Consider the following 25,285-nt stretch of genomic DNA (forward strand, 5'->3'; position numbering starts at 1 on the left):
AATTACAAGGACCTTTTCAATGCCAGAATTCATGCACTTCATCAGACTCTAATAACATCATTCCTGTCGTCTCGTATTCAACAAGTCCAGGCTTTGGAGAACATACAGGCTGAGGAGGACAAAGGTGCTGTGGATGAGGACATTGACGACATTGGGGAGCTTGATGAGCTTCCACTGGATTTTGAGGGCTTTGATGTTGAAGCATCGGGAAGTAGTGGTGTGGGGGACTCAACAGTGGTGGTGGGGAGCAGTGAGGGGGCAGGTGGTAACTAAACATTACTCTCAGCCTCGAAACTCATCTTCAAGCCCCATCAAGCAGTTCAGCCTAAGTGTCATTGTTAATAAATTCTTTGTTCAGTAATATATTATATGTCTGATTAACTGTATGTAATTTATAGTAGGGGTATTTTGTCATTAATGGGTAGCTAAAGGGGAATGTGGTGGCTGACCCTGGAACAAATTACCACTTATAACGTGTAACGTATACGCACGAATTACGCAAGTTTAACTTTCGCGCCACAATTGCGGTACCAATTAGGCATGAAAATAGTGACTGTACTGTACAACCATTCAGGTCTAAAATGACACCAAAACCAACATTCAATTATGAAAAGTATATTTACACAGACTGATCAAAGAAAAAGATCACTAAGCGAAAATGCGGCCGAGAATTGTAGAAAATTGTTCATCTTTTTTTCTTTTGCTTTAATGTGCATTAACATTTATAAATAGCCATAAACTTTCTGTCATTGTAATTTATTGTAGTTTTACATGGTTTAAACCTGATTCATATATCTTTATTACTTTTTTGTAATTGAATATTTTGCTACAACACGATATAAAATTTTTGGTTTTTGCCTAAGTTCAACTCGTCATTTGGACTTTATTTTCATTGTTTATGTTTTTTAACCCCCATCTGCCAGGTAACTTTTTAATGCAGTCATTAACTCACTACGGGCAATGTCCCAGAAATTGCTTGTATTCAAACCTTAGTATCTCAGAAAGTATAGCGCTTAGGGAAACAAATTAAGACCACATTACTCACCAATTCTTTCTCTTGCGAATAAAAGTATCCCCAGGTCTGTAGGTCATTGCATTGATGAGTAATAACGTGAGGAAGAGAATTACTTTTTGGCATGAGAGCAGGACGTGTTCATGCACATGTCCACGGTGCCAACTGTGTCTTTATTTTTGGCGTGATAACTTCTCCACTACAGTACTAGATAAACTAGACACTGTTGCATCCAAGGCATGCCTTATGGCACTATCACTGAGCCCTTTTCTAGTATCCTAGGAAAAGGGCTTGGCTGGGGTGGATGATGCATTTGGCTACAGGCTGTGCGGACGGAATCAGACAAATAGGAAACTGAAGACATCGTTGTACACCTGGCAGATGCCTAGGACAGACTGACTCATGCCTATGTGCTCTAGAGGGATTCCCTCCCTACCCATTAGTGGTGAGATGACATGGCAGCCGTTCAAATGGTGGCGGGAAGACACTTGTGCGTATAGCCGCAACCTGGCGCCCCGTGAAAACCAGATTGTGACATACAGTATATAGATGTTACCTGGGAGATGAGGATTAAACATACTGTGATAAAGTACAACTATTCAGCTTCATAATAACACCACAACCAGCATTCTATCGTAAAAAGTATATTTACACTGACCAATCAAAGAAAAAGATCACAAATCTAAAATGCGGCTGAGAATCATAAAAAAATTGTACATCGTTTTCCTTTCGCTTTACTGTGCAATAAAATACAGAAATAACCATAATCTATACATCATTGTTAAAGTAATTTATTGTAGTTTTGCATGGTTTAAACCAAGTTTATATATATTATTATTATTATTTTTTTTTTTTATTTTTTTTTTTTTTTGACATGGTATAAAATTTTTGGTTTTCACCTAACTTCAACTCGTCATTTTGACTTATTTTATTTGTTTGTCTTTTAGGAACATACTGCAATAAAGTACAACTATTCAGCTTTAAAATGACACTCAAACCAACATTGTATCATGAAAAGTGTATTTACACAGCGATGGGAGAAAAATATAGCAGTGCAAAGATGTAGGTCATCACGAGAGGAACTGACTTTAGCACTAATATAATCTGCCTAGCCCAGAAACATGATAGGGTTAAATGGTCAGTGAGAACTTGCTTCTCTTCGTGACTCGATAGTGACCTAATTAATACCTTATTGGTTGTTCTGTTTGCCCAGTATGGACCATAAAATTTCGGTCATAGTTTATTGTACTGGTATCTAATGTGAATGATGTCTTAGACAATGTCACCTATGTTGATATTTTATTCTTTTGCCTTCTTATCAGATGATTCTGTCATTTCTTCCATGGACATTATTAACTGTTTTATTAACTTTGTGTGTATCTGTTGGAATTCACATAAATGAAGTTTAAGATAATCTTCATAATTGTATATATGATAGATAGGTTGTGAATCTTGCTTTACTTTACTCTGGTGTTGTATTAAATTGGTACAACCTAAGTTTTCACGAGGTAATGCGACTGTCTATCGGTGTTTTCGTAATAGTAGTCATCTGGTCGAACAGCCCTAAGTCCCTAAGGACTTCCATGGCCGGGAGCCATCTGAGTGTGCCTTGTGCATTACAGAGGTTATTCTCTCGGGCATGGAAGCATACATTCCTTTCGCATATCCTTTGACTAACACAAGAAAGCCTTGGTTTAATCACGCTTGTTCTAATGCTGTCCGCAACAAGGAGAGGGCCTACAAAAGGTACCGGAGCCAACCCACCCCTGAATCACATCATCTTTACGTTTCTGCCCGGAATTGTGCTAAGTCTGTTCTTCGCTTTGCAAAAAAATAATTTCATCCGTACTAAATGCTCTCAACTCTCCACCTCGAATTCTTCCCGCTCCTTCTGGCACCTCGCCAAAAACCTTTCTAACAACTTTACCTCATCATCCTTCCCTCCTCTTTTCCACTCTGATGGTTCTGTAGCTATTTCTTCTACTGATAAAGCAGATCTCTTTGCACAGACTTTCTCCTCCAATTCCACCTTAGACGATTCCAATGCTGTTCCTCCATCACTTCCCCCCTCTGACTTCCTCATAGCTGACATTAAAATGTCTTCAGCTGATGTATTTTCTGCCATCACTGGCCTCAGTACTAACAAGGCATATGGGCTTGATGGGGTCCCTCCTGTTGTTCTCAAAAACTGTGCTTCTGTGCTTACACCCTGCCTAGGCAAACTCTTTTGCCTTTGTCAGTCAACTTGTACCTTTCCTTCTCGCTGGAAGTTTGCTCTCATTCAGCCAGTCCCAAAGAAGGATGACCACTCCCAACCCTCCAACTATCGTCCAATTGCTTTAGCGTCCTGTATTTCGAAAGCTTTTGGGTCAATTCTTAATAGAAAAATTTTAAGGCATCTTTCCTATCACAACCTTCTTTCTGATCGTCAGTACGGGTTCCGTCACAGACGCTCCACTGGCAATCTTCTCACCTACCTTTCAGACTCCTGGTCATCCTCCTTCCGGGACTATGGCGAAAGCTTTGCCATTGCACTTGACATCTCAAAGGCTTTCGATTGAGTCTGGCATAAATCTTTAATTTCCAAACTACCCTCTTACGGTTTCTATCGTTCTATCTATACCTTCATCACTAGCTTCCTTTCTGGTCGTTCTATAGCCGCTGTTGTAGACGGCCATCGTTCTTCTCCTAGATCTATCAACAGTGGTGTTCCTCAGGGCTCTGTCCTATCACCAACTCTCTTCCTTTTATTCATCAATGACCTTCTAAGCTGTACATCTAACCCTATCCACTAATACGCTGATGACTCCACCTTTCACCTTTCCATTCGGTTCCCACAACGCCCATCTCAGCAGTTACTTCAACAAACAAGGGATGAGGCTATGCCACACCTAATGTCTGACTTGGCTCATATCTCTGACTGGGGTAAAAATAATATGGTTGTTTTTAATGCATCTAAGACTCAGTTCTTACACCTGTTAAATCGGCAAAATCTTCCACAGGTATACCTACTAATGTTTAATAATATTCAGCTTGATCATGCATCATCCATGAACATGATTGGGGTTTCATTTACTCGGGACTTATCTTGGAAAGATCATATTACACATCTTGTAAAATCTGCTTCCAAGAGATTGGGCTTGCTAAGCTGACTCCGTTCTTTCTTTAGCCCTGCACAGTTGTTGACTTTATACCGGGGTTTTGTCCGCCCCTGTGTGGAGTACAACTTTCATGTGTGGGGAGGCTCCCCACCTACAGCTCTTTTCAATAGGTTGGAGTCAAAGGCTTTTCGTCTCATTAACTCTCCTCCTCTTACTGACTCCCTTCAACCTCTGTCTCTTCACCGCACTGTTGCATCTTTATCTCTTTTCTATCGCTACTTTAATTGTCACTGCTCCTCTGAACTGTCTGCATGCATTCCTCCACCTCTACAACGGGCGCGTAGCACCCGTCTAGCAGCAAACTCTCATCCCTTTTCTGTCCAACTCTCTAATGCACGAGTTAACCGTTACTCCCAGTCTTTCATTTATGGAACAGGTCAACTCTGGAACTACGCACCCGTCTAGCAGCAAAGTCTCATCCCTTTTCTGTCCAACTCTCTAATGCACGAGTTAACCGTTACTCCCAGTCTTTCATTTATGGAACAGGTCAACTCTGGAACTGTCTCCCTCTGTCTGTATTTCCTGCTGCCTATGATCTCCAGTCTTTCAAATGCAGTGTGTCCAGGCATCTCGAAATGATCAGATCTTGAATTTGGCTCTCTATTGTATTTTGTTTTTCTTTTGGAGGGAACTGTTATTGCTGGCTCATGGCCTTTGGTTCCTTCTTTCTCGCATAAAAAAAAAGAAAGAAAAAGGAAAGCCATGGTAAAGACCGGGCTTTCCCACAGAGCTCTCAAGGAGTGTATGTTGTGTTGCTGGTACATGTAATTGTGCGCAATGAGTCTTCCATAATGTGCTTAATAGTTTGAGGTGCTGTGTTCCATCCTGGACAGGCATCAATGACAGAGTCATCCAGCCTCTTCTGATAACTCAAGAGGGCTGGATGATGCTCACATCTCAGCCCGGCCTCCCGGCCTCATGAGGGAGATAGTATTCAGAAGAGTGGATATCAGGAGGCTATGCATGTAGCTGTGTGTTAAGTGACTGAATGGAGCGGCAAGTGATTTGAGCATGGATCTGCTTCTGGAAGCTGATCTGAGGTGGGCAAGGGGGAAGAGATGACAGTATTTTTGTATAATATTGTGTGCTGGCTGTTGTTTTGATGTTCCTTGGTGTGTGTGGATGTGCTGCCATGTAGTGTAGTGGATGGTGTGGGTATGTGGAGGCTGCGGTGAGAATTTGGGTGCTTTTCATGTTTAGATGATCCTTGACTTGAGGACTTTGGTTTCTTTGTGTAGGTGGTCTGTAGGTTTAGTAGCTGTGCAGCCTGTGATTATTTTTAGGGCCTTGTTCTGCATGGTCTGTAGAGTGTTGTAGTGTGTTTTAGTAAGGTTAGAAGCCCAAGCAGGGCTTGCATAATTCATCACTGAACGTATGTATTGTTTGTATACTGTGGTGGTGGTTTCTTTGTTGTGTCCAAATGTTGTATGGGCAAGTGACCTCAAGGTGTTGAGTCTTGATGTAAATTTATCTTTAATGTTTGTGATGTGTTGTTTAAATGACACTGATGTACTGTATGTTACACTAAGGAGATTGTATGTGTGTGTGTGTGTGTGTGTGTGTGTGTGTGTGTGTGTGTGTGGTAGGGGAGTGTTGTTTATGGTGAGGTGTGGAATGTGACTGTGTTTTGCTGTCCAGTTTGTGAGAAGGGTCACTGTAGATTTGGCTGGGGCTATTTTGAGCCTGTTTGTGGTGAACCATTCCTGTAGTGTGTTGAGGTATAGTTGGAGGATGTGTGCAGCTGTGTTTGCATTTTGGTGTATACATGTGTTATGTCTTCCACATAGGAAGCTTTGTGTATTTTTGGTCTGTAAGGGGTGTGTATGTCATGTATGTATAGGTTGAATAGAGTAGGGGACAAAACAGATCCTTGGGGGACACCATTTGTGAAGTTTCTGATGTTCGAAGACTGAGCGGCAAATGTTTCATGTGCACATCTGCCTGCTAGATAGTTTGCCAGCCATCTTTTTGTGTTATTGTGCATGTTCGTGTTGAATATTTTGTTTGTGAGGTTTTGGCAGGGAATGGCATCAAAAGCCTTGCTAATGTCTAGTGTGAGTAGGAATGTTCTGTATGGTGGCCAAGCTGAATTCATATAATCAAAAACTCTCTGTGTAAGGTCTATAAGAAGAGTGTTTGTGGAGTGTAGTGGCCGAAAACCATGTTGTGATGGGGCTAGGGTGTGTGTGAGGTGTAAGTAGTTGTAATAGCAGTTGTTCAGTGACTTTGGAGGGGATGCAGAGGAGTGTGATGGGGCGGTGTGAGGAAGGCAATTTGCCGTCTTTGTTGGGTTTGCGGATAGTGATGGTAGTGCCTTGCTTCCAGATGTTGGGTATTATGTTGTGTGAGTTGCTGTAATTTTATATGTTGGTGAGTGATTGTATGCCTTATAGCCCAAGGTGTTTAAGGTGTATATTGCTTATGCTGTCTGGTCCACAGGCAGATGAGTGCTAAAGGTTGCTAATGATGTGCTCCATCTGTTTATAAGTGAAAGGTTCGAAGTCTGGGTCTATGGGGAACTCTCTTGTGTCGGATGACATGTCGGTCATCGTGATAGAAATTTAGATGGCTGACATGTGAAAAGTTATTGATGAGAGTGTTTGCTTGGTGTTTGTTTGAAGGTATGGTGTCTGTTGTGATGGCAGTGTGTGATTGTGTAGTGTTGCTATTGGAGAGTGTGATGCTGTTTAGTGTTTTGTAGAGTTTGCAGGTGTTCGTTTTGTGATCAAGTGTTTGGGGACAATTATTCCAATTTAGTGTTTGCTGTTCTGATATTTTATTGTGTATTTGAATGTTGAGTTCTTGTATTTGTTGTACGGTGTCTTGTGTATGAGGTGTTGGGGAAAGTCGTAGTGTGTTGCGTTGACTGATGAGGCCTTGAATTTCTGGTGTGAGTTGGAGTTGTGTCCCATTCTGTTGCCTCTGGGGATGTGTCTTTTGTCTGCATTTTGAATAATTGTATTGAAAGTGTGCACAGCAGTGTTGATGTTTGTGATGGATGTACTGTTTAATGTTTTGAAGTGTTTTTCTGTTTCAGTTGTGATGGCCTCCCAGTTGGCTTTCCTGTAATCAATATATGTGTGTTTGTGGCCAGCTGGGGTGATTCTTGTTTTGGTAGTGATGATGATTGGGAGGTGGTCAGAGCCAAGGATTTTAACCTCTCTACAGGATGTTGTGGGGGCGAGGTTTGGGGAACAAAAGGTGATGTCTGGGGATGATGGGGGGAAGAGGGCATGGATATGTTGATGGAGATTATTGAGTATGAAAAGATTAACTGTTTGGGATTGTAGTACCAGCCCTCTGTCTGTGTCAGGGTTGTTGACATGCCGGGCCATCGCCTTGGCGTTGAAATCACCACCCAGGATGATGTTGGGTATATTAGTGACGTGGTGTATTTGCGGAGAGTAATTGTTTGGTACTGTGAAGGACAATTGGGCGGGAATGTATGTATTGGTGATTGTTGTGTTATTTGTTACAAGTGCATATTTTAATTGATTGTATATCTGTTGTGGTGTCATGTGGGGGGAGAAGTGACACTGTGTGTGCACTAGTATCTGAAAAGTTGATGGATTTGTGTACCAGGATGATGAGTCCATTGCCACCGCTGTCTGCCTGGTCTTGTTTAATGGTGGTGAAATTATGAAATGTAGGTGTGTTTTGTGTTTTTGTAGTAAATCTCACTGCTGCCACCAGTGTTAGTAAAGATAGATAGGTAGGTACTTAGGTAGCCAGATAGATAGGTGAAAACCAGAGTTGATAATGGGGATGATGTGGAGAATTGTTGCTACGTATGTAAAGTGAGACGTTGAATAGCTCGTTGTTGGGTTTTCTCTTGAGGTAGGTGTTGCTTTGTCTCCCTTGTCCCTCTGTCTATCTTGTATCATAAGTGGAGGTGAGATATAGACACTGTTGGGTTATGGGGTTTATTGTGACAGTTATATTGTGATGTGGTGGACAGTGTGACGGACCCATGTGTTGTCGTTGTGACGGCAAACCTCCTGCGCCATCCCATCACCTAAGCTTCCTTCTGTCGTCTCTGGTTCTCTCTGGGTCTCTGACTATGCCCTCCTATTTCTGAGAATATATATTGCTTGGTTGGTCTCAGTGGGTGTGTGTGTAATGTCTGGTACTTTTCCTGTCACATGGACTAACTGGCTTTCGACAGTTACCCCACATGTTTGCTGCATTGTGGGATTCTCGATTGTCTGGAAAATGTTTGCCATACATTGTGTGTGTGCATTCTGGCTAGAGGATGTGTACCTCTCCACCTGAACATTAGGCATTGCATGTTTTGCAAGTAGTACGTATTGTGCCGTGAGATATATGTTAATGCATATTATTATTACATGTCTATAACTGTTATGTATGATATATTAATTCCTATAATTGGCTGTTGCTGTATGAATTCCACTACCTTGCTACTCTGTGTACATGAACATGGAATCCTACATGACTTACAGCTGAACAGTACCTTAATGCTCTCAGTTAATACTGCCTCAGAAATTAAACCTTAGCTGTGCTAAATGGTGTGGGCAAGGTATGATTGTGCGTACTTTGTAATGCTGCTCCTAAGCAGTGAGCTCCTCCTCCTCCTCCTCCTTGGACTGATACTTTTTATTATCTACATAAACAATATAGGTGAGGGTCTAAATTGTAAAATAACCAAATTTGCAGGTAGTACAGTATTAAAGAGAGAGTAAGAAGAGAGTGGATGAGGAATTTGGAAGGAATTTGAGTGTAAAGTGGAGGAACTGTAAGAAAATGTTCTGGAAAGAGGTGAAAAGAGTAAGACAGGGTGGAAGTGAAGTTAGCAGGGGAGTGAAAGATGAATATGGTAGATTACTAATGGAGAAGGGAGAAAAAGTGAGCAGATGGAGAGAACACTTTAAGGAATTGTTGAACGTGGGGGATGGAAGTAATGCGAGTATAAGTGGCTGGGAGAAGGAGAGAGGTGAGAAGACAGGAAGAAATCAGTAGGATAGAAGTTGTGGAAGCAATGAAGAAAGTTAAATCAGGGAAAGCCCCAGGAATTGATGGAGTGTGTGGTGAAATGCTGAAGCATGGGGGAGAGATAGTAGTAGAATGGTTGTGGAAGATGTGCAGATTGGCCTGGGAGGAAGGTAGAGTCCCGGAGGATTGGAAGTCAGGTATAATTATTCCCTTGTACAAAGGAAAAGGGGGAAAAGAAGTGTGTGGTAATCAATAATAATAGGAAAAGTGTATGGTAGGGTACTTATTGACAGAGTTGGAGAAAGAACAGAGAAATTAGTTGGAGAAGAACAGGGAGGCTTTAGGAAGGGAAGAGGTTGTGTAGATCAGATATTCATTCTTAGATCTTTAGTGGAAAAGTTTCTAGAGAAGGGAAAGAAGTTGTATGCGGCTTTCATGGATTTGGAGAAAGCATATGACAGGGTGGATAGACAAGGATTGTGGAAAGTATTAAGAATATATGGAGTAGATGGGAAGTTGTTGAATGCTGTGAAGAGTATGTACGATGGTGCGAAGGCTGCAGTGCGTGTGGATGGTGAACTAAGTGAATTTTTCTCTTTGAAAGTTGGGTTGAAACAGGGATGTGTCATGTCACCATGGTTGTTCAATCTGTACATGGATGGGGTAATAAAAGAGGTACAAGGTAGGGTAGTGGATGTTTGAGTGGCCCTGGTGAGAGAGGATAGTGTTTGGAAACTCCCTGTATTGTTGTTTGCAGATGATACTGTGTTGTTGAGTGAAGACGAAGGGGAGCTGCAAGGCTTGGTGGATGAGTTTGAGTGAGTGTGTAAGAAACGGAATCTAAAGATGAATGTAGGGAAGAGTAAAGTGATGGTCTTTGAGAGAGGTGAAGTCAGTGAATGTACAGCGAGGTGAGGAATTGGAAAATGTGAGTACGTTTAAGTACTTGGGTAGTGTGATGGGTAAGGATTGAGATTTGGAGGGTGAAGTGCTTGAAAGGGTACAGCAGGGAAGAAAGGTTGCTGGTTCTTTGAAAGCAGTGATAAGAAACAAGGAAGTGAGCATGGAAGTGAAAAAGTTACTACATGACAGTATTGTGATACCAACTCTAACGTATGGAAGTGAAGCTTGGACGTTGTTGGAAGGACACAAGTCAAGAGTGACAGCAGTGGAAATGAGTTATTTAAGAGGAGCCTGTGGAGTCACATGGAGAGACAGGCTGACGAATGAGGATATAAAGGAGCGTTGTGGTGTGGATGTGGATGTGATAGGTAGCGTTATGAGGAACACACTGAGGTGGTTTGGCCATGTGGAGAGGATGGAGGGTGAAAGACTGACGAAGAGAGTGTATGTGAGTGAGGTGGAGGGTGGAAGAGGGAGGGGGAGGCCGAGGATGAGATGGAGGGATAGGGTGGAGAGGTATATGAGAGAGGGGGGTGTGAATTGGGAGCAGGGCAGTGAAATGGCGGGGGACAGGGCGACTTGGTGGCGATTTGTTTGTGGCCACCCCAAACGGGATTGAGGCGTCTGGCAATGGATAAATAGATAGACAGTATTAAAATAACCAGTAGATAAAGTAAGTTCAGCGTTACAGTGGCAGCAGTTACAAAATGACCTTCATACTTTGGCAAGCTGGGCAGAAAAATGGCAATTGAAATTCAACATAGAAAAATGCAAAGTACTTCTTATTGGAAATAATGTCCATGCAAATTACAAAATGAACAATATCTAGTTATCAAGTACGGACAATGAAAAGGATCTTGGTGTGATAATATCAAATTACCTGAAAGCAAGTAAGCATTGCACGAAGGTGGTTAAAACTGCAAATAAGATGGTGGGTTTTATTGGAAGAACTTTTGAGATTGAATTGGAAAAAATCATACCTTGCCATGTACAACTTGCTAGTGCACCCCCATCTCGAGTATTATGTGCAGTTCTGGTCTGTGAACTACAGAAAGGACATAGAAAAATTAGAGAAAATACAGTGAAGAATCACAAAATGATACCACGACTGAGGAACAAACCATATGAGGAACGCCTTGAAGTGTTTAAATTATTTAGCCTAACGAAACGCAGGTTAAGAGGTGACCTTATTGAAGTTTTCAAAATCATGAAGGGATATGACAACTTAGACATGAAGAAATATTTTGAAATGGACTGGTTGAGTCAGACCAGGAGTAATGGGTGCAAAATTATGGTAAAGCATTTCCAATCCCATGAGGCAAAATACTTCTTCTTCAACAGTTGTAAATATCTGGAACAGATAACCCTCAGATACTGTGAACAGTATCTCAGTCAAGACATTTAAAAACAAAATAGACGAGTAGTTGCATGAGAGTCCTCAGCTGACTCTATTTCTGTCTGAAGAACTTCCTTTTACCAGCTACACATAAGTTCATTCTCTTCCTGTCTACAAGGCACTCTGTAAACTTGACATACCCGTACATAACGTCGCGTCACGTCATTATACACTTATCAGTTAATTAAATGCAAATAAATTAATATGAGCACAGACTAGGATCTGCACAGATAGCCCTGAGTTAATGATCACTACTCTTACTTTTGACCTGTGATGGCTGTGGATCACCGAGGGTCCCTGTCAGTTAAGTGACCACCATCGGGATTTTTTTTAATGGACCAGGGGCCACTGCTTCAGGAGGTAATTTGAGTTCTTGTCCTGCATGGGAAAGTTCCTTGTCACAGTGGAGCTAACGGAGCTCAGGCTAGATTGACTCCTGCCTATCTTGAATGTTTCAGGCAAGGCTGCTGCGTCACCCCTGAATATCCACATTGTGCACTGTGCAATTTTCACACTGTGTCTACTGATGCCCCATTAACCCATACAATTCCGCCGTCGGCATGGTGCCGACAGTACAAAAAGTCTCAAGTAATCCCAGCGATGTGATGGTGCCGACAGCAAAATTCGAGCATTGTAGCTCGTCTCTAACTGCTTCAGTCTAGCTACTTGTTTGCTAAAGAGTAGCTTAATGTATTGGCAACATTGTGCACAAGCACTTGTAGCACTGAGTTTGGTTCTGCATGGCTGGGTAACATCAGTGTGCCACTGTCCGTCACAGTGTTAGAATCTCGCAGAAGTCACACCATTTTTCCTCCTCACTGGGCTGGAGGAGGTGGTTAAAACTGTCACATGGACCCTCTGTCCCTTCATTTAGTGATTTTATAGTAGAGAAAGACCTGGATGACTCTTCTGGGGAGGAATGCCAGTGGAGAAAGATATTGAGAATGGGGATTCCCCCATTCTCTTCCCCCGTTCTCTCTCATCCCACCCAGCTGGGTGGGAAAACGTAGCTCACGGCTTGGGAAACTGGGCTAGAAACACGATGGATGGCCATCCTGCACTTATTTCTCCTATAAGGAGTACTTTTTTTTTGCTTTTCCTTGATTTATATGTCCTTTTGGATTGTTTTATGCAATAAAATTTTTTTCCGTTTTTGGTCTGGGATTGGGTGGGTATAAAATTGCAAAAATGCCTGGTATGGTATGGGTTAACTCAACTTACCCATACATACTGTCATGCCTTTTTTATTTATTTGATTTCTTATTTTACTTTACTTTCAGGTTATTTAAACTGGTAGCATATAGATAAATTTTTATAGAATATAACTTTTCCTTTTCAGTCTTTCTTGTTAAATTTCCATGTCAGTTTTTCCTGAAGGATATGGGGGTGGGGGGAGCCCTTTTCCTTTACTATCCTTATCCTTCAACGAGTAGAATTAGATCTCGTAGTCATGGTCTACTTTGTAACAGCCTCGAAAGGACCATAAGGTCTGCTGCAGTTTGCTTTCCTCCTCCTCCTCTTGTACACTGGTAAAGAAATTCATGGTAAGTTAGGTTGTACCATAGCAAGCAGATTTTCTGTTCTTTTTACACTGGTAAAATAATTCATGTAGGTTGGATTGTGCCATAGCAGGTAGATTTTCTATTCCTTTTACACTGGTAAAGGAAGATAATATATAAAAAGTAAGTGAATCTCCCTAGAAATTCAATATTTTATTTATAGAGTAAATTATCCATTTGTAACAACATCCCTTAACCAGTTGTATATTATTTTTAATTTTTGTGGTCTCTTGGATATATTGCTGCAAAATGCAATCTAAACTGAAGGTCTGCCAGGAGTGTACTGGTCGTTTTGTGCCTCAGTATTTTTTGGATTACTTTTCGACACCTGTTTGCAAACTATGCATCACGAGAAGAGATTTAGAAAATGGCTTAGCAGAATCGCAGAGAAATTACAGGGAATTCAAGGCAGAGTTTGAGACACTGAAAGAGTTCGTAGCGGCAAACGTAGGAGTCAGTGACAACACTCAAGAAGAAAGACGCTTGCAAACTGAGCTCGTATAGGCCCCCGCCCATCAGGCAGTTACAAATGATAGTGTACCAGTATCTTCCTCACCCAGCGATTCAGTACTTTCCTCGCCAAGCGAAGTCTCCTTTACTATGGTAAGAAATGGCGCAAAACCCAGAAAAGGTACAAGGAAGCACCTTCCCATAACTATGTACAATCGCTACCAGATCCTTGCCGAAGCGGTTGATGAGACGGAAAAAACAAGGCTTATAGGGGACTCTATTGTACGTGGTCAGCTGGAGGAATTTTGTGGACACGCCCCCAGCAGCAGAAAGAGGTACTGTATTCCACGAGGTGGACTATGTGATATCACAGAAGCCTGCGATGAGGTCACAAAAGACGCAAATGACAAAACTCTACATGTATGCGTCATCCATGTTGGTACGAATGATCTGAAGCGCAGTAGATCGGAGGAACTGCTAGCAATGTATCATGAAATGATCAAACGATTCAAAACTAAGTCCACTAATGTGATAATATCTGGTATACTCCCAAGGATCAAGGCAGAGAATAGTTTTTATGATAAGGCCTTCAGCACAAATAACCGACTCAAATCTCTCTGCCCGCAAGAGGGAGTCGACACTGTCAATCTGTGGGACCAGTTTTATGAGCAACATACACTGTTCCAGAAAGACGGTCTCCATTTGAACTCGGTAGGAGCAGCACGGCTAAGTAGACTTTTACACGATAAAGTCGCCCTCTTCAAATAAAAAAACCCAGCACGTCCAGGAGCAGTAACCTTAACATAAATACCTGCAAAGTCAGTTTATCAACTGTTTGGTAAAGAATTAGAGTCTGCCATGTTAACGCATGTAGTCTACGTAACAAGTTTGAGGATTTAGAATCTCTTATTTACCTAGAAAATTATGACATTGTTGGCATCACAGAGTCCTGGATTAACACATCTGACCGTGACTTCCTAGCGGAATACTCATTAACAGGGTACAATATTTTAAGCTGTGAGCAACCACATCGAGCTGGTAGCGGTGTTTTACTATATGTGAAAACTAGTCTCCACCCCCTTGTGCTATCCAAACCCAGTATTACCAACATAGATGCCAGTTATGTTCAGCTACATATTAATTCACACAAAATAAATGTATGTCTCGTCTATTGTCCTCCAGCACATTCAACTGAAACAGATGAAAAACTCTACGATCAAATAGCAGAAATTTGTTGTCAAGAGGAAAGCGTAATTTTTGGAGACTTTAATCTACCGGCAACGAAGTGGGGTGAACCGCTGACGGCACTCTCAGAACAAGAGCTTTATACGAATCTTCAAGAAAGTGCCCTTTCCCAACACGTAGAATGCTCAACGAGAGGAAACAATATCCTAGACATCATCTTGACAACAAATGATAACTTAGTCAACAACATTGAAATCGGACCTGAGTTTAGTTCCAGTGATCATCGAATTATACAATTTAATATTACTACTGAAAAAGTTAAAGAAACAGTGAGCAAAGAAAAGGTCCCAGATTATTGTAGAGCTGATTTCACCAGGCTCAGAGTGCTACTTGCAAATACAGACTGGAATGAAATGTCCAAAACTGATGACATAAACCAAGCATGGGAAACATTCACCAAAAAATTTAATGAAGCGGTAAAGTCATGTGTGTCACTACGTAACAGGCGTCCAGCTGGTAATAGTAAACCAAAGTGGTGGTCCAGTGAAATTAAAAGTAACTTAATAGCCAAAAAACAGGCATACCATAAATATAAAACTACACAAAATAATGATGATAAATTACAGTACGAAAATCTATGCCGCATATCGAAAAGACTTATTAAACAAAGCAAAAGAGCACTGGAAATGCACATTGCTAATATGTGCAAATCAAATCCTAAAGAATTTTACAGTTACATTAGAAAGAAAAAGGTTAAGACTAGATTGATAGGTCCTCTAGAAACGAACAATGGCAAACACAGAAAATGAGGTTGATATGGCGAACAATCTTAACAATTACTTTGCGTCTGTTTTACAGTTGAAAACACCACCAGAAACCTACTGTTACCTACAAACCAAGCAAATAGCACAGTCCTTAGTAACTATGCTATCCATAATAACGATATTCTTTCAGCCATAAATAGTATGAACATAAACAAAACCCCTGGCCCTGATAGAATATCACCGAGAATTCTCAAAGAAGCAAAAAATAAGTTACTGCTGCCACTCTCTGTCTTATTCAATAAATCGTTAAGTACTGGGAAAGTTCTGTGCGAATGGAAACTAGCAAATGTAACACCAATTTTCAAAAAAGGAAATAAGCCGCACCCAGGAAATTACAGACCAATCAGCTTAACATCAATAGTGTGCAAGTTAATGGAAAAAATCATAAGAGATGAAATAGTTAATTATCTAGAAGAAAATAATATAATTAAAGACTCGCAGCTTGAATTCAGACGTCGTCGTTCATGCTTACCTAACTTACTGGAAATCTTCCATGATGTTTACAATTCATACGATGACTCAAAAGCAGTAGATATAATTTACCTCGACTTTCAGAAGGCATTACACTGTCCCTCACAAGCGTCTCATGAACAAAATAGAAGCACATAGAATAAAAGAGAATACGCAGAAATGGTTACAAGACTGGCTTTCAGACCAAAAACAGCGAGTTGTGATAAACGGAAAGGAATCCAAATGGCGTAATGTGATCAGCGGCATTCCCCAAGGCTCAGTACTTGGACCGATACTTTTTATTATCTTTGTAAATGATACTGATGAGGGTCTAAATTGTAAAGTATCCAAATTTGTGGATGATACTAAAATAACCAGTAAAGTAACTTCAAAATTACAATGGCAGCAGTTACAAAATGACCTTAATACTTTGGCAAGCTGGGCAGAAATATGGCAAATGAAATTCAACACAGAAAAATGTAAAGTACCTGTACTTCATATTGGAAATAACAACATCCATTTGAATTACAAAATGAACAATATCCAGTTATCAAGTACTGATAATGAAAAGAATCTTGGTGTGATAAAATCAAATGACCTAAAACCAAGTAAGCAGTGCACTGAGGCGGTTAAAATTGCAAACAAGCTGGTGGGTTTTATTGGAAGAACTTTCGAGTTTAAATCGGAAAAAGTCATACTTGCCTTGTACAACTTGCTAGTGCACCCCCATCTTGAGTATTGTGTGCAATTTTGGTCTCCTTACTATAGAAAGGACATTGAAAAATTAGAGAGAATTCAGCGAAGAATCCCCAAAATGATACCACAACTTAGAAACAAACCATTTGAGGAGCGCCTTGAAGAACTTAAATTATTTAGCCTAAAGAAGCGCAGGTTAAGAGGGGACCTTATTGAAGTTTTCAAAATCATGAAGAGATATGACATCTTAGACATGAATAAATATTTTGATATAGACTGATTGAGTCAAACCAGAAGTAATGGCTGTATAATTATGGGAAAGCGTTTCCAATCCCATGAAGCAAAATACTTCTTCTTTAACAGAGTTGTAAATATCTGGAACAGAGTCCCCTCAAATACCATGAACAGTATCTCAATTGAGACATTCAAAAACCAAATAGACAAGTATTTGCACGAGAATCTTCAGCTGACTCTTTTTCTGTCCGAATAACTTGCATTATAGCTACATGTAAGTTCATTCCCTTTTGTTTAAAAGACACCCCGTAAACAACGTATCCATACATAGTGTCACATCGTCATTATACATTTTTCAATTTATTCAATGCAAATATAGTAATATTAGCACAGATTAGGATCTGCACAGACAGCCCTAAGTTAACAGTCACTACTCTTACTTTCGACCTGTGATGGGCTGTGGATCACTGAAGGTCCCTGTTAGTCAAGTGACCACCATCGGGATTTTTTTATTGTATCAGGGGTCACTGCTTCAGGATGAAACTTGTCTACTTGACCCACATGGGAGAGTTCCTTGTCTCCGTGGAGTGAACGGAGCTAGGGCCTGATTGACTGCTGCCTGCCTAAAAAGCACCAGGCAAGGCTGCTGCACCACCCCTAAACATCCACACTGTGCAGTCCCCTCGTGTCTACAGGACACCCCGTAAACTTAACATAGCGTCACGTCACGTCATTATACATTTTTCGATTTCCTCAATGCAAATGAGGTAATATACAGTAAGCACAGATTAGGATCTGCACTGATAACCCTGAGTTAATGGTCACTACTCTTACTTTCGACCTGTGATGGACTGTGGATCACTGAGGGTCCCTGTTAGTCAAGTGACCACCATCAGGATTTTTTTTTAATGTACCAGGGGTCACTGCTTCAGGACGAAACTTGTGTACTTGTCCCACATGGGAGAGTTCCTTGTCTCAGTGGAGTGAATGGAGCTAGGGCCTGATTGACTGCTGCCTACCTTAAAAGTGCCAGTCAAAGCTGCCCACCACCCCTAAACATCCACACTGTGCAGTGTGTAATTTCCACGTTATGTCCACAGACTGCCCATTAACTCAATGTACTAATGTACCGATTTATAATGTCATGCCGTACCTATTAGTTTATTTGATTACTTTCTCTTTCACGTTTCTCAAATGGGTAGCTTATAGACAACGTATTATAGAATGTGACTTTCCCTTTCCAATATTTCCTATGAAATTTCCATGTCAGTTTTTCCAAGCCATATGGTGATTTTTCTCACTTTTTCCAGGAGGGTTTGGCGGTGGTGGGAGCCTTCTTGCTTTACTATCCTCATCCTTCAGCATGTAGAGTTAGAGCATGTAGTCATAGTTTTCTTTGTAACAAGCAGCCTTGAAAGGACCATAAGGTCTGTTGCTGTTTGCTTTCCTCCTCCTCCCTCCTCCTCCTCCTCCTATACTTTAGCAAGCTGGGCAGAAAAATGGCAAATGAAATTCAACACAGAAAAATGTAATGTACTTCATATTGGAAGTAACAGCGTCCATGCGAACTACAAAATCAACAATATCCAGTTATCAAGTACAGACAATGAAAAAGATCTTGGTGTGGTAATATCAAATGGCCTAAAACCAAACTAGCAGTGCACTGAGGCGGTTAAAATTGCAAACAAGCTGGTGGGTTTTATTGGAAGAACTTTCAAGTTTAAATCGGAAAAATTCATACTTGCCTTGTACAACTCACTATTGCGCCCCCATCTTGAGTATTGTGTGCAGTTCTGATCTCTATACTACAGAAAGGACATTGAAAAATTAGAGAAAATTCAGCGAAGAATCACAAAAATGATACGAGGAACGCCTTGAAGAACATAAATTATTTAGCCTAACAAAGCGCAGGTTAAGAGGGGACCTTATTGAAGTTTCCAAATCATGAAGGGATTTGACAACTTAGAAATGAATAAATATTTTGATACAGACCGGTTGAGTCAAACCAGAAGTAATGGCTGCAAAATTATGGGAAAGCGATTCCAGTCCCACGAAGCAAAATACTGTACTTCTTCTTTAACAGTGTTGTAAATATCTGGAACAGATTACCCTCAGATACCGTGAATAGTATCTCAATTGAGACATTCAAAAACAAATTAGACAATTATTTGCACGAGAATCCTCAGCTGACTCTTTCTCTGTCCGAATAACTTTCTTTTATAGCTACGGTACATGTAAGTTCATGCCCCTTTTGTGTACAAGACACCCCGTAAACAACGTACCCGTACATAGTGTGCGTCACGTTATTATCCATTTTTCAATTTATTCAGTGCAAACAAAGCAATAAAAGCACAGATTAGGATCGCACAGATAACCCTGAGTTAACAGTCACTACTCTTACTTTCGACCAGTGATGGGTTGTGGATCACTGAGGGTCCCTGTTAGTGAAGTGACCACCATCGGGATATTTTTAATGTACCAGGGGTCACTGCTTCAGGATGAAACTTGTGTACTTGTCCCATATGGGAGAGTTCCTTGTCTCAGTGGAGTAATCGGAGCTAGGGCCTGATTGACTGCTGCCTACCTTAAAAGTGCCAGGCAAGGCTGCCGCACCGCCCCTAAACATCCACACTGTGCAGTCCCCTTGTGTCTACAGGACACCCCGTAAACTTAACATAGCGTCGCGTCACGTCATTATACATTTTTCGATTTACTCAATGCAAATAAGGTAATATACAGTAAGCACATATTAGGAACTGCACAGATAGCCCTGAGTTAACAGTCGCTACTCTTACTTTCGACCTATGATAGGCTGTGGATCACTGAGGGTCCCTGTTAGTCAAGTGACCACCATCAGGATTTTTTTAATGTACCAGGGGTCACTGCTTCAGGATGAAACTTGTATACTTGTCCCACATGGGAGAGTTCCTTGTCTCAGTGGAGTGAATGGAGCTAGGGCCTGATTGACTGCTGCCTACCTTAAAAGCGCCAGGCAAGGTTGCCGCACCACCCCTAAACATCCACTCTGTGCATTGCACATCCATACTGTGCACTGTGCAGTCCCCTTTTATCTAAGACACCCGTCTTATATATTTTTCAATCTCCCCAATGCAAAGAAAGCAATATAAGCACAGATTAGGTTCTGCACAGATAACCCTGAGTTAACGGTCACTACTCATACTTTCGACCTGTGATGGACTGTGGATCACTGAGGGTCCCTGTTAGTCAAGTGATCACCATCAGGATTTTTTTAATGTACCAGGGGTCACTGCTTCAGGATGAAACTTGTGTACTTGTCCCACATGGGAGAGTTCCTTGTCTCAGTGGAGTGAATGGAGCTAGGGCCTGATTGACTGCTGCCTACCTTAAAAGCGCCAGGCAAGGCTGTCGCACCATCCCTAAACATCCACACTGTGCAGTGTGTAGCTTCCACATTATGTCCATAGACTGCCCATTAACTCAGTGTACCGGTTTATAATGTCATGCCGTAACTATTATTTTATTTATTTACTTTCTCTTTCAGGTTACTCAGTTGGGTAGCTTATAGATAAAGTATTATAGAATGTGACTTTTCCTTTCCAGTATTTCCTATAAAATTTCCATGTCAGTTTTTCCATGCTGCATGGTGGTTTTTCTCACTTTTTCCTGGAGGGTTTGGCGGTGGGGGGAGCCTTCTTGCTTTACTATCCTTATCCTTCAGCATGTAGAGTTAGATCTTGTAGTTATAGTTTTCTCTGTAACAAGCAGCCTCGGAAGGACCATAAGGTCTGTTGCTGTTTGCTTTCCTGTGTAATCCTCCTCCTCCTCCTTCTTCTTCTTTTTCTTCTTGCAGAGGTCATGAGGTAATGATATAAGGGGAGGGGGGAGAATTGGAAAGGGGCATAGGGGGGTAAAAGATGATGTTGAAAGATGATATTGAAGGTCAGGGATGTAAGGAAGAGAAAGCGTACTGGTGAATAATATGTTTCATATGTGATTACATAATGGAGTTGTTGTTGTGTCAACTCAAAATTAACCTCGGAACAATGAAAACTAGATTTGGCTTCCAGAACATAAATTGCGATTTCATGCTTAAACATTTTGGAATGTCCATTGCAGTTTTGGGGTTATACATCAGGTAAAGTTCAAACCTTGATAGGAAAGCACACCAGTCAAACCAGACCTGTTTTTCATTCAACCATATTCATGTTTTACAGTCATTACATCATCTTGTTTGCAGATCTGCAATGGGTAAGCAGGGTCCACATCAACCTGCCATCAGTAAAACGTCGTGCAGAGACACTGACCACACGTCGTACTGTTAAAAAGCAGTGGCAAGCTGCATGGCTTCTCCGTGCTGTGACCTGCATTGACCTCACTACACTTTCCGGTATGCATCCTTGACATTTGATATATGAATAAGTATTTTTACATAACTGGTAGTTATGATAATGTGCAGGCAAAATTATGTTATCAGATAGCTTATACTGCCAGTATGTGGTAGGTGGGGGCACTCACCATCCACTCACTCGATATAGTGCTGCTCTCTGGTGTCTGCCCTTTCCTCTTCTCCATCCATCTTTCCTTCCATCCTCTTCTGTCTTTCTTTCCTTCATTCTTTCCTTGTCCTTCTGCCTACGGATGACTTTACACTCCCTCTTCTGTCTTCTTTCCTTCATTCTTTCTTCTTCCTTCTGCCTGTGGTTGACTCTACACAGAGTGACAAGCCAAATGTTTCCTGTGCACCAGGAAACCATTTACTATGCTGAGTGGTAATCATATAACCAAATTTTGGCACCTGGTGGTTTAGTGGGTAATTAAGGCGCTCTAATTGGACTGAGCCGACGAAGGTTTATATCCAGGGGGTGGTTGGGGTTTATTGCTCACATAATGCCATTCAGAGATGAGTGAGGCTGTTCACTCTTGTCTTAAATGTCAGGACTAACTTTCCTAGCCCCGTGCTCCTACGCTTCTTGTGGGGCAACATAGGATTGGATGATGGATGATAGGATTGGATGATGGATGGATGTATGTTGGGTTTGATAGTACAGTATTTGTATATAAGTAGTCTCTCAATTATCTGTCATCACAATTCCTGGCCCAACGAAATATCCAGTGCTTTTTGCTCAGCTCTTGTAACCCCTCAGCAGCATATAACATTCCGGAAATGCTGATCAGTAGATTGCAACATACACTTCGGAAGAGCCACGTGAATAATATTGTGAACCCGGCAGTAATTTTTCACACCTACTGCATGCTTGTGCTTGATATGTGGGTTGCGAATCGTCATTGTGGAGAGTAAACTGTGTTGGACTAAAATGTTATCATGTTTGGTTAGGTACAAGTGGGTCAAAATACAGTACATGCTTAACCCGCCACATGCCAGCTATTTTTAGCCCTATGGGTCATCTCCGTGCCAGCCATTTTTTTACCTTTTCTTTTATTTGGGTAAAATAATAGATTTTGATGTGAAAACAATGACATTCACCATTAAAATACTCACCAAAGCTCGGAAATGGGTTGTATTGAGTCCTGCATACTCGTATACAGGTATTCCCGCTCTCTCACCCTCACCACGTAGGTGGGAGAAAGCTGTTTTCTATGTAAGGTATACTCAGGTATTTATGTTGGGAAGGTATAGCAATGTTCAGTACATTTTTCTGATTACTTATTCATTCAACATGTCACAATTTGCATTTCTCTCTCACTGTGAGTGCATTGTAGAACACTTACTTGAAGATAGGTACAACCTGATTTCACTGTGTACAGTCCTGGCATTTACAAGAAGGTATTTACAACTTGACTTCACTATGTACAGTTTTTACAAGTACAAGAAAATATTTGCAACTTGATTACACTATGTATAGTTCTTACACTTACATGAAAATATTTACAACATGCTTTCACTATGTACAGCACTGGGTGAGGCACACAGGCAGAGTGAGGCAGAACGAGCATGAAGGGGGGGGGAGCGAGTGAGTGTATGGCCTTGACCGCCTAGGGCATGGTAGAGGAAGTTACCATACATACCTGCCAGTTTTTACCTGCGAATCTTGAAAAATGTGGTCACAGTGAATTTTTAAATTTTAAGCCATTTTAAAATGGCACTGGCACTGACTGCAGATTTTCATTGTACCGTTTTAAAACGGTACTGGCACGCGGCAGGTTAAAACATGATTTTTTTTTTTTTTTTTTTTTTTTTTTAAAGCAGTTTTCCTGCACCACAGACATGGGAAATGTTTTGGGCCACCGCAGCCTAGGGGTTAAAGCAATATCGGGTGAAATTAGGCAGTATCCAGCTCAGAAGCGGGAAGCAGTTGAAGGTACTGTGCACTTTCTGGCGATGAGGTGTACCTTCCGGCTGAGACACAGAACCCAGTTGGCACACGAGGAGACCCCACAATGCAGCAGCCAATCACAATGCCTTGTGGGAGTGGCTCACTCATGCCCTGTGGGAGCCTCTCACCCAATGTGCCAAGCCTATCGTCAGTCTTTCCTATGGATGCCATATAGTCAGGACGTATTTATGCTCTCGTCATTTGTGACCTGCACAGTGGATAACCCCTAGTGCTCTGGCTTAGTCTGTGGCCTCCCATACCTCACTTGTTGCAGTAGTACTGTGACTATCTTTGTGGCCCCTAAGTGCTTTGTGCCCTAGCCCTCTGACTGCTGTAAAGCGAGGATGTATATATGTGTATCAGCCCTCCATAGGTGTCAACATTAGGTGGGTACAGTGTGATTATGGCTGTACTTTATTATATTCTGTATTACTTTACTGTATTTACTATGTCAAAACTGTATTGTATTTTATGCTTGATTTATTCTACTGCTCATCAGAAATATTGTTGGAAAGTATTTAGGATGGAGGCTTGAGACAGGTAGCTAAGAGTAGTGACGTTATCTGGCTCTACATCGAATTAATAACTGATTGCGGTTACCTGCGCAGTATCCAGTGTGGGGGTTGGCTGAGTTACACGGAATGATTGAGAGATTACTATATATACATATATATATATATATATATATATATATATATATATATCCCTGCTTGTCGTAAAAGGCGACTAAACGGGTTGGCAGAGGGTTAGTGCCCCTCCCCGGAAAACAACTAACTAAAAAAACAAACAATAAGCCTCGGACAAGGACTGACCAAACGATGACGATCAAGGACCGGACAAAGGACATTGTAATTGGAACCTGGAATGTAAGGGGAGCGAATGATGAGGTGAAAGAGAGAGAGATTGTCCAGGTGCTTGAGGATGCGAAAATGGATGTATGTGGAATAACTGAAACAAAATGGAGAGGAGAAAGTGTGAGAGAATGGGAGTATGGATGGGGTATATGTGCAGGAGTAGGTGAGAATGAGAGGGCAAAGGAAGGAGTATGTATAGTTGTGAGTGAAAGATGGAAGAAGAGCATAAGACAGTATGGATCAGTTGGGTCAAGGATTGTGTGGGTAAAGTTGAAAGTTGAAATACAAATGTGGGCAATTGTGTGTGTGTATGCGCCAACGCAAGATCGTGCTAGAAGAGTGAGAGAAGAGTTCCGGACAAATGTAGAAGTGTGCATGGAAAAGTTTAGAAGGAATGAGAGAGTGTTTTTGATTGGCGATATGAATGGTAAAGTTGGGAATGTGAAGGTGGATGGAATAGTTGGTGAGTGGGGTGTGCCTGCTGAGATAGATGAGAATGGGAGTCCGTTAGTGGACATTTGTGCTGGGAGGGGGTTGGTGACAGCCAATACCCTCTTCAGGCATAAAATGATCCACAGGTATACATGGCGAGTGATGAGAAGGGTGGGTGGTGAACTGAATGAAAGGAAGGCAATGATTGATTATGTGTGTGTGGATGAAAGGATGCGAAGATGAGTAATGGATGCAAGAGTGTATAGAGGTTGGGGGAGTGGACTTTCTGACCACTACTTGGTGATGGCCAGAATTAAAGTTCAAGTAAGTTGGAGGACTAGAAGAAGGGAAAGACGGGAGGAAGGAGTAGTTGCAAGGAGAGTGGAAAGGTTACAAGAGGATGAGAAAAAGGCAGAGTATAAGAGAGAAGTGGAGGAACGATTGGGCAAATATGAATTGGAGCAGATGGGAGACGTGGAAGGTGTGTGTAGAATATTTACAGAAGAAATATGTGCAGCATGTGATGTGGTGTGTGGAAGGAAGAGAAGACGGAGGGGGGTGCAAGGAACAGCGTGGTGGACTGAAGAGGTGGGACAGGCTGTGGCACAAAAGAAGAAAGCATACAATGAATGAATGAGAAATAGGGGCGTGGAAGAAGTTGAGAGGCGGAAGAGAGAGTTATATGTAGAAAGAAAGAGAGAGGTGAAAAGATTAGTAAGAGAGAGTAAGAAGAGAGTGGATGAGAAATTTGGAAGAAATTTGAGTGTAAAGTGGAGGGACTGTAAGAAATGTTCTGGAGAGAGGTGAAAAGAGTAAGACAGGGTTGAACTGAAGTTAGCAGGGGAGTGAAAGATAAAAATGG

General features: G+C 41.4%; 1 protein-coding gene across 1 annotated transcript in view; it reads left to right on the plus strand.

Annotated features, from left to right (window-relative positions):
• Window positions 1-25,285, plus strand: part of Dera (deoxyribose-phosphate aldolase) — a 240,567-nt gene that overhangs the window by 15,518 nt on the left and 199,764 nt on the right. The window contains exon 2 of the mRNA XM_080271803.1: window positions 21,040-21,189. Coding sequence (XP_080127929.1) covers window positions 21,040-21,189 — 150 coding nt within the window. The remainder of the gene's footprint in view (window positions 1-21,039; window positions 21,190-25,285) is intronic.

This window comes from Coenobita brevimanus, chromosome 47 (assembly GCF_032717465.1).
Source record: "Coenobita brevimanus isolate Jiangsu-jjx chromosome 47, ASM3271746v2, whole genome shotgun sequence".
Classification (NCBI taxonomy): domain Eukaryota; kingdom Metazoa; phylum Arthropoda; class Malacostraca; order Decapoda; family Coenobitidae; genus Coenobita; species Coenobita brevimanus.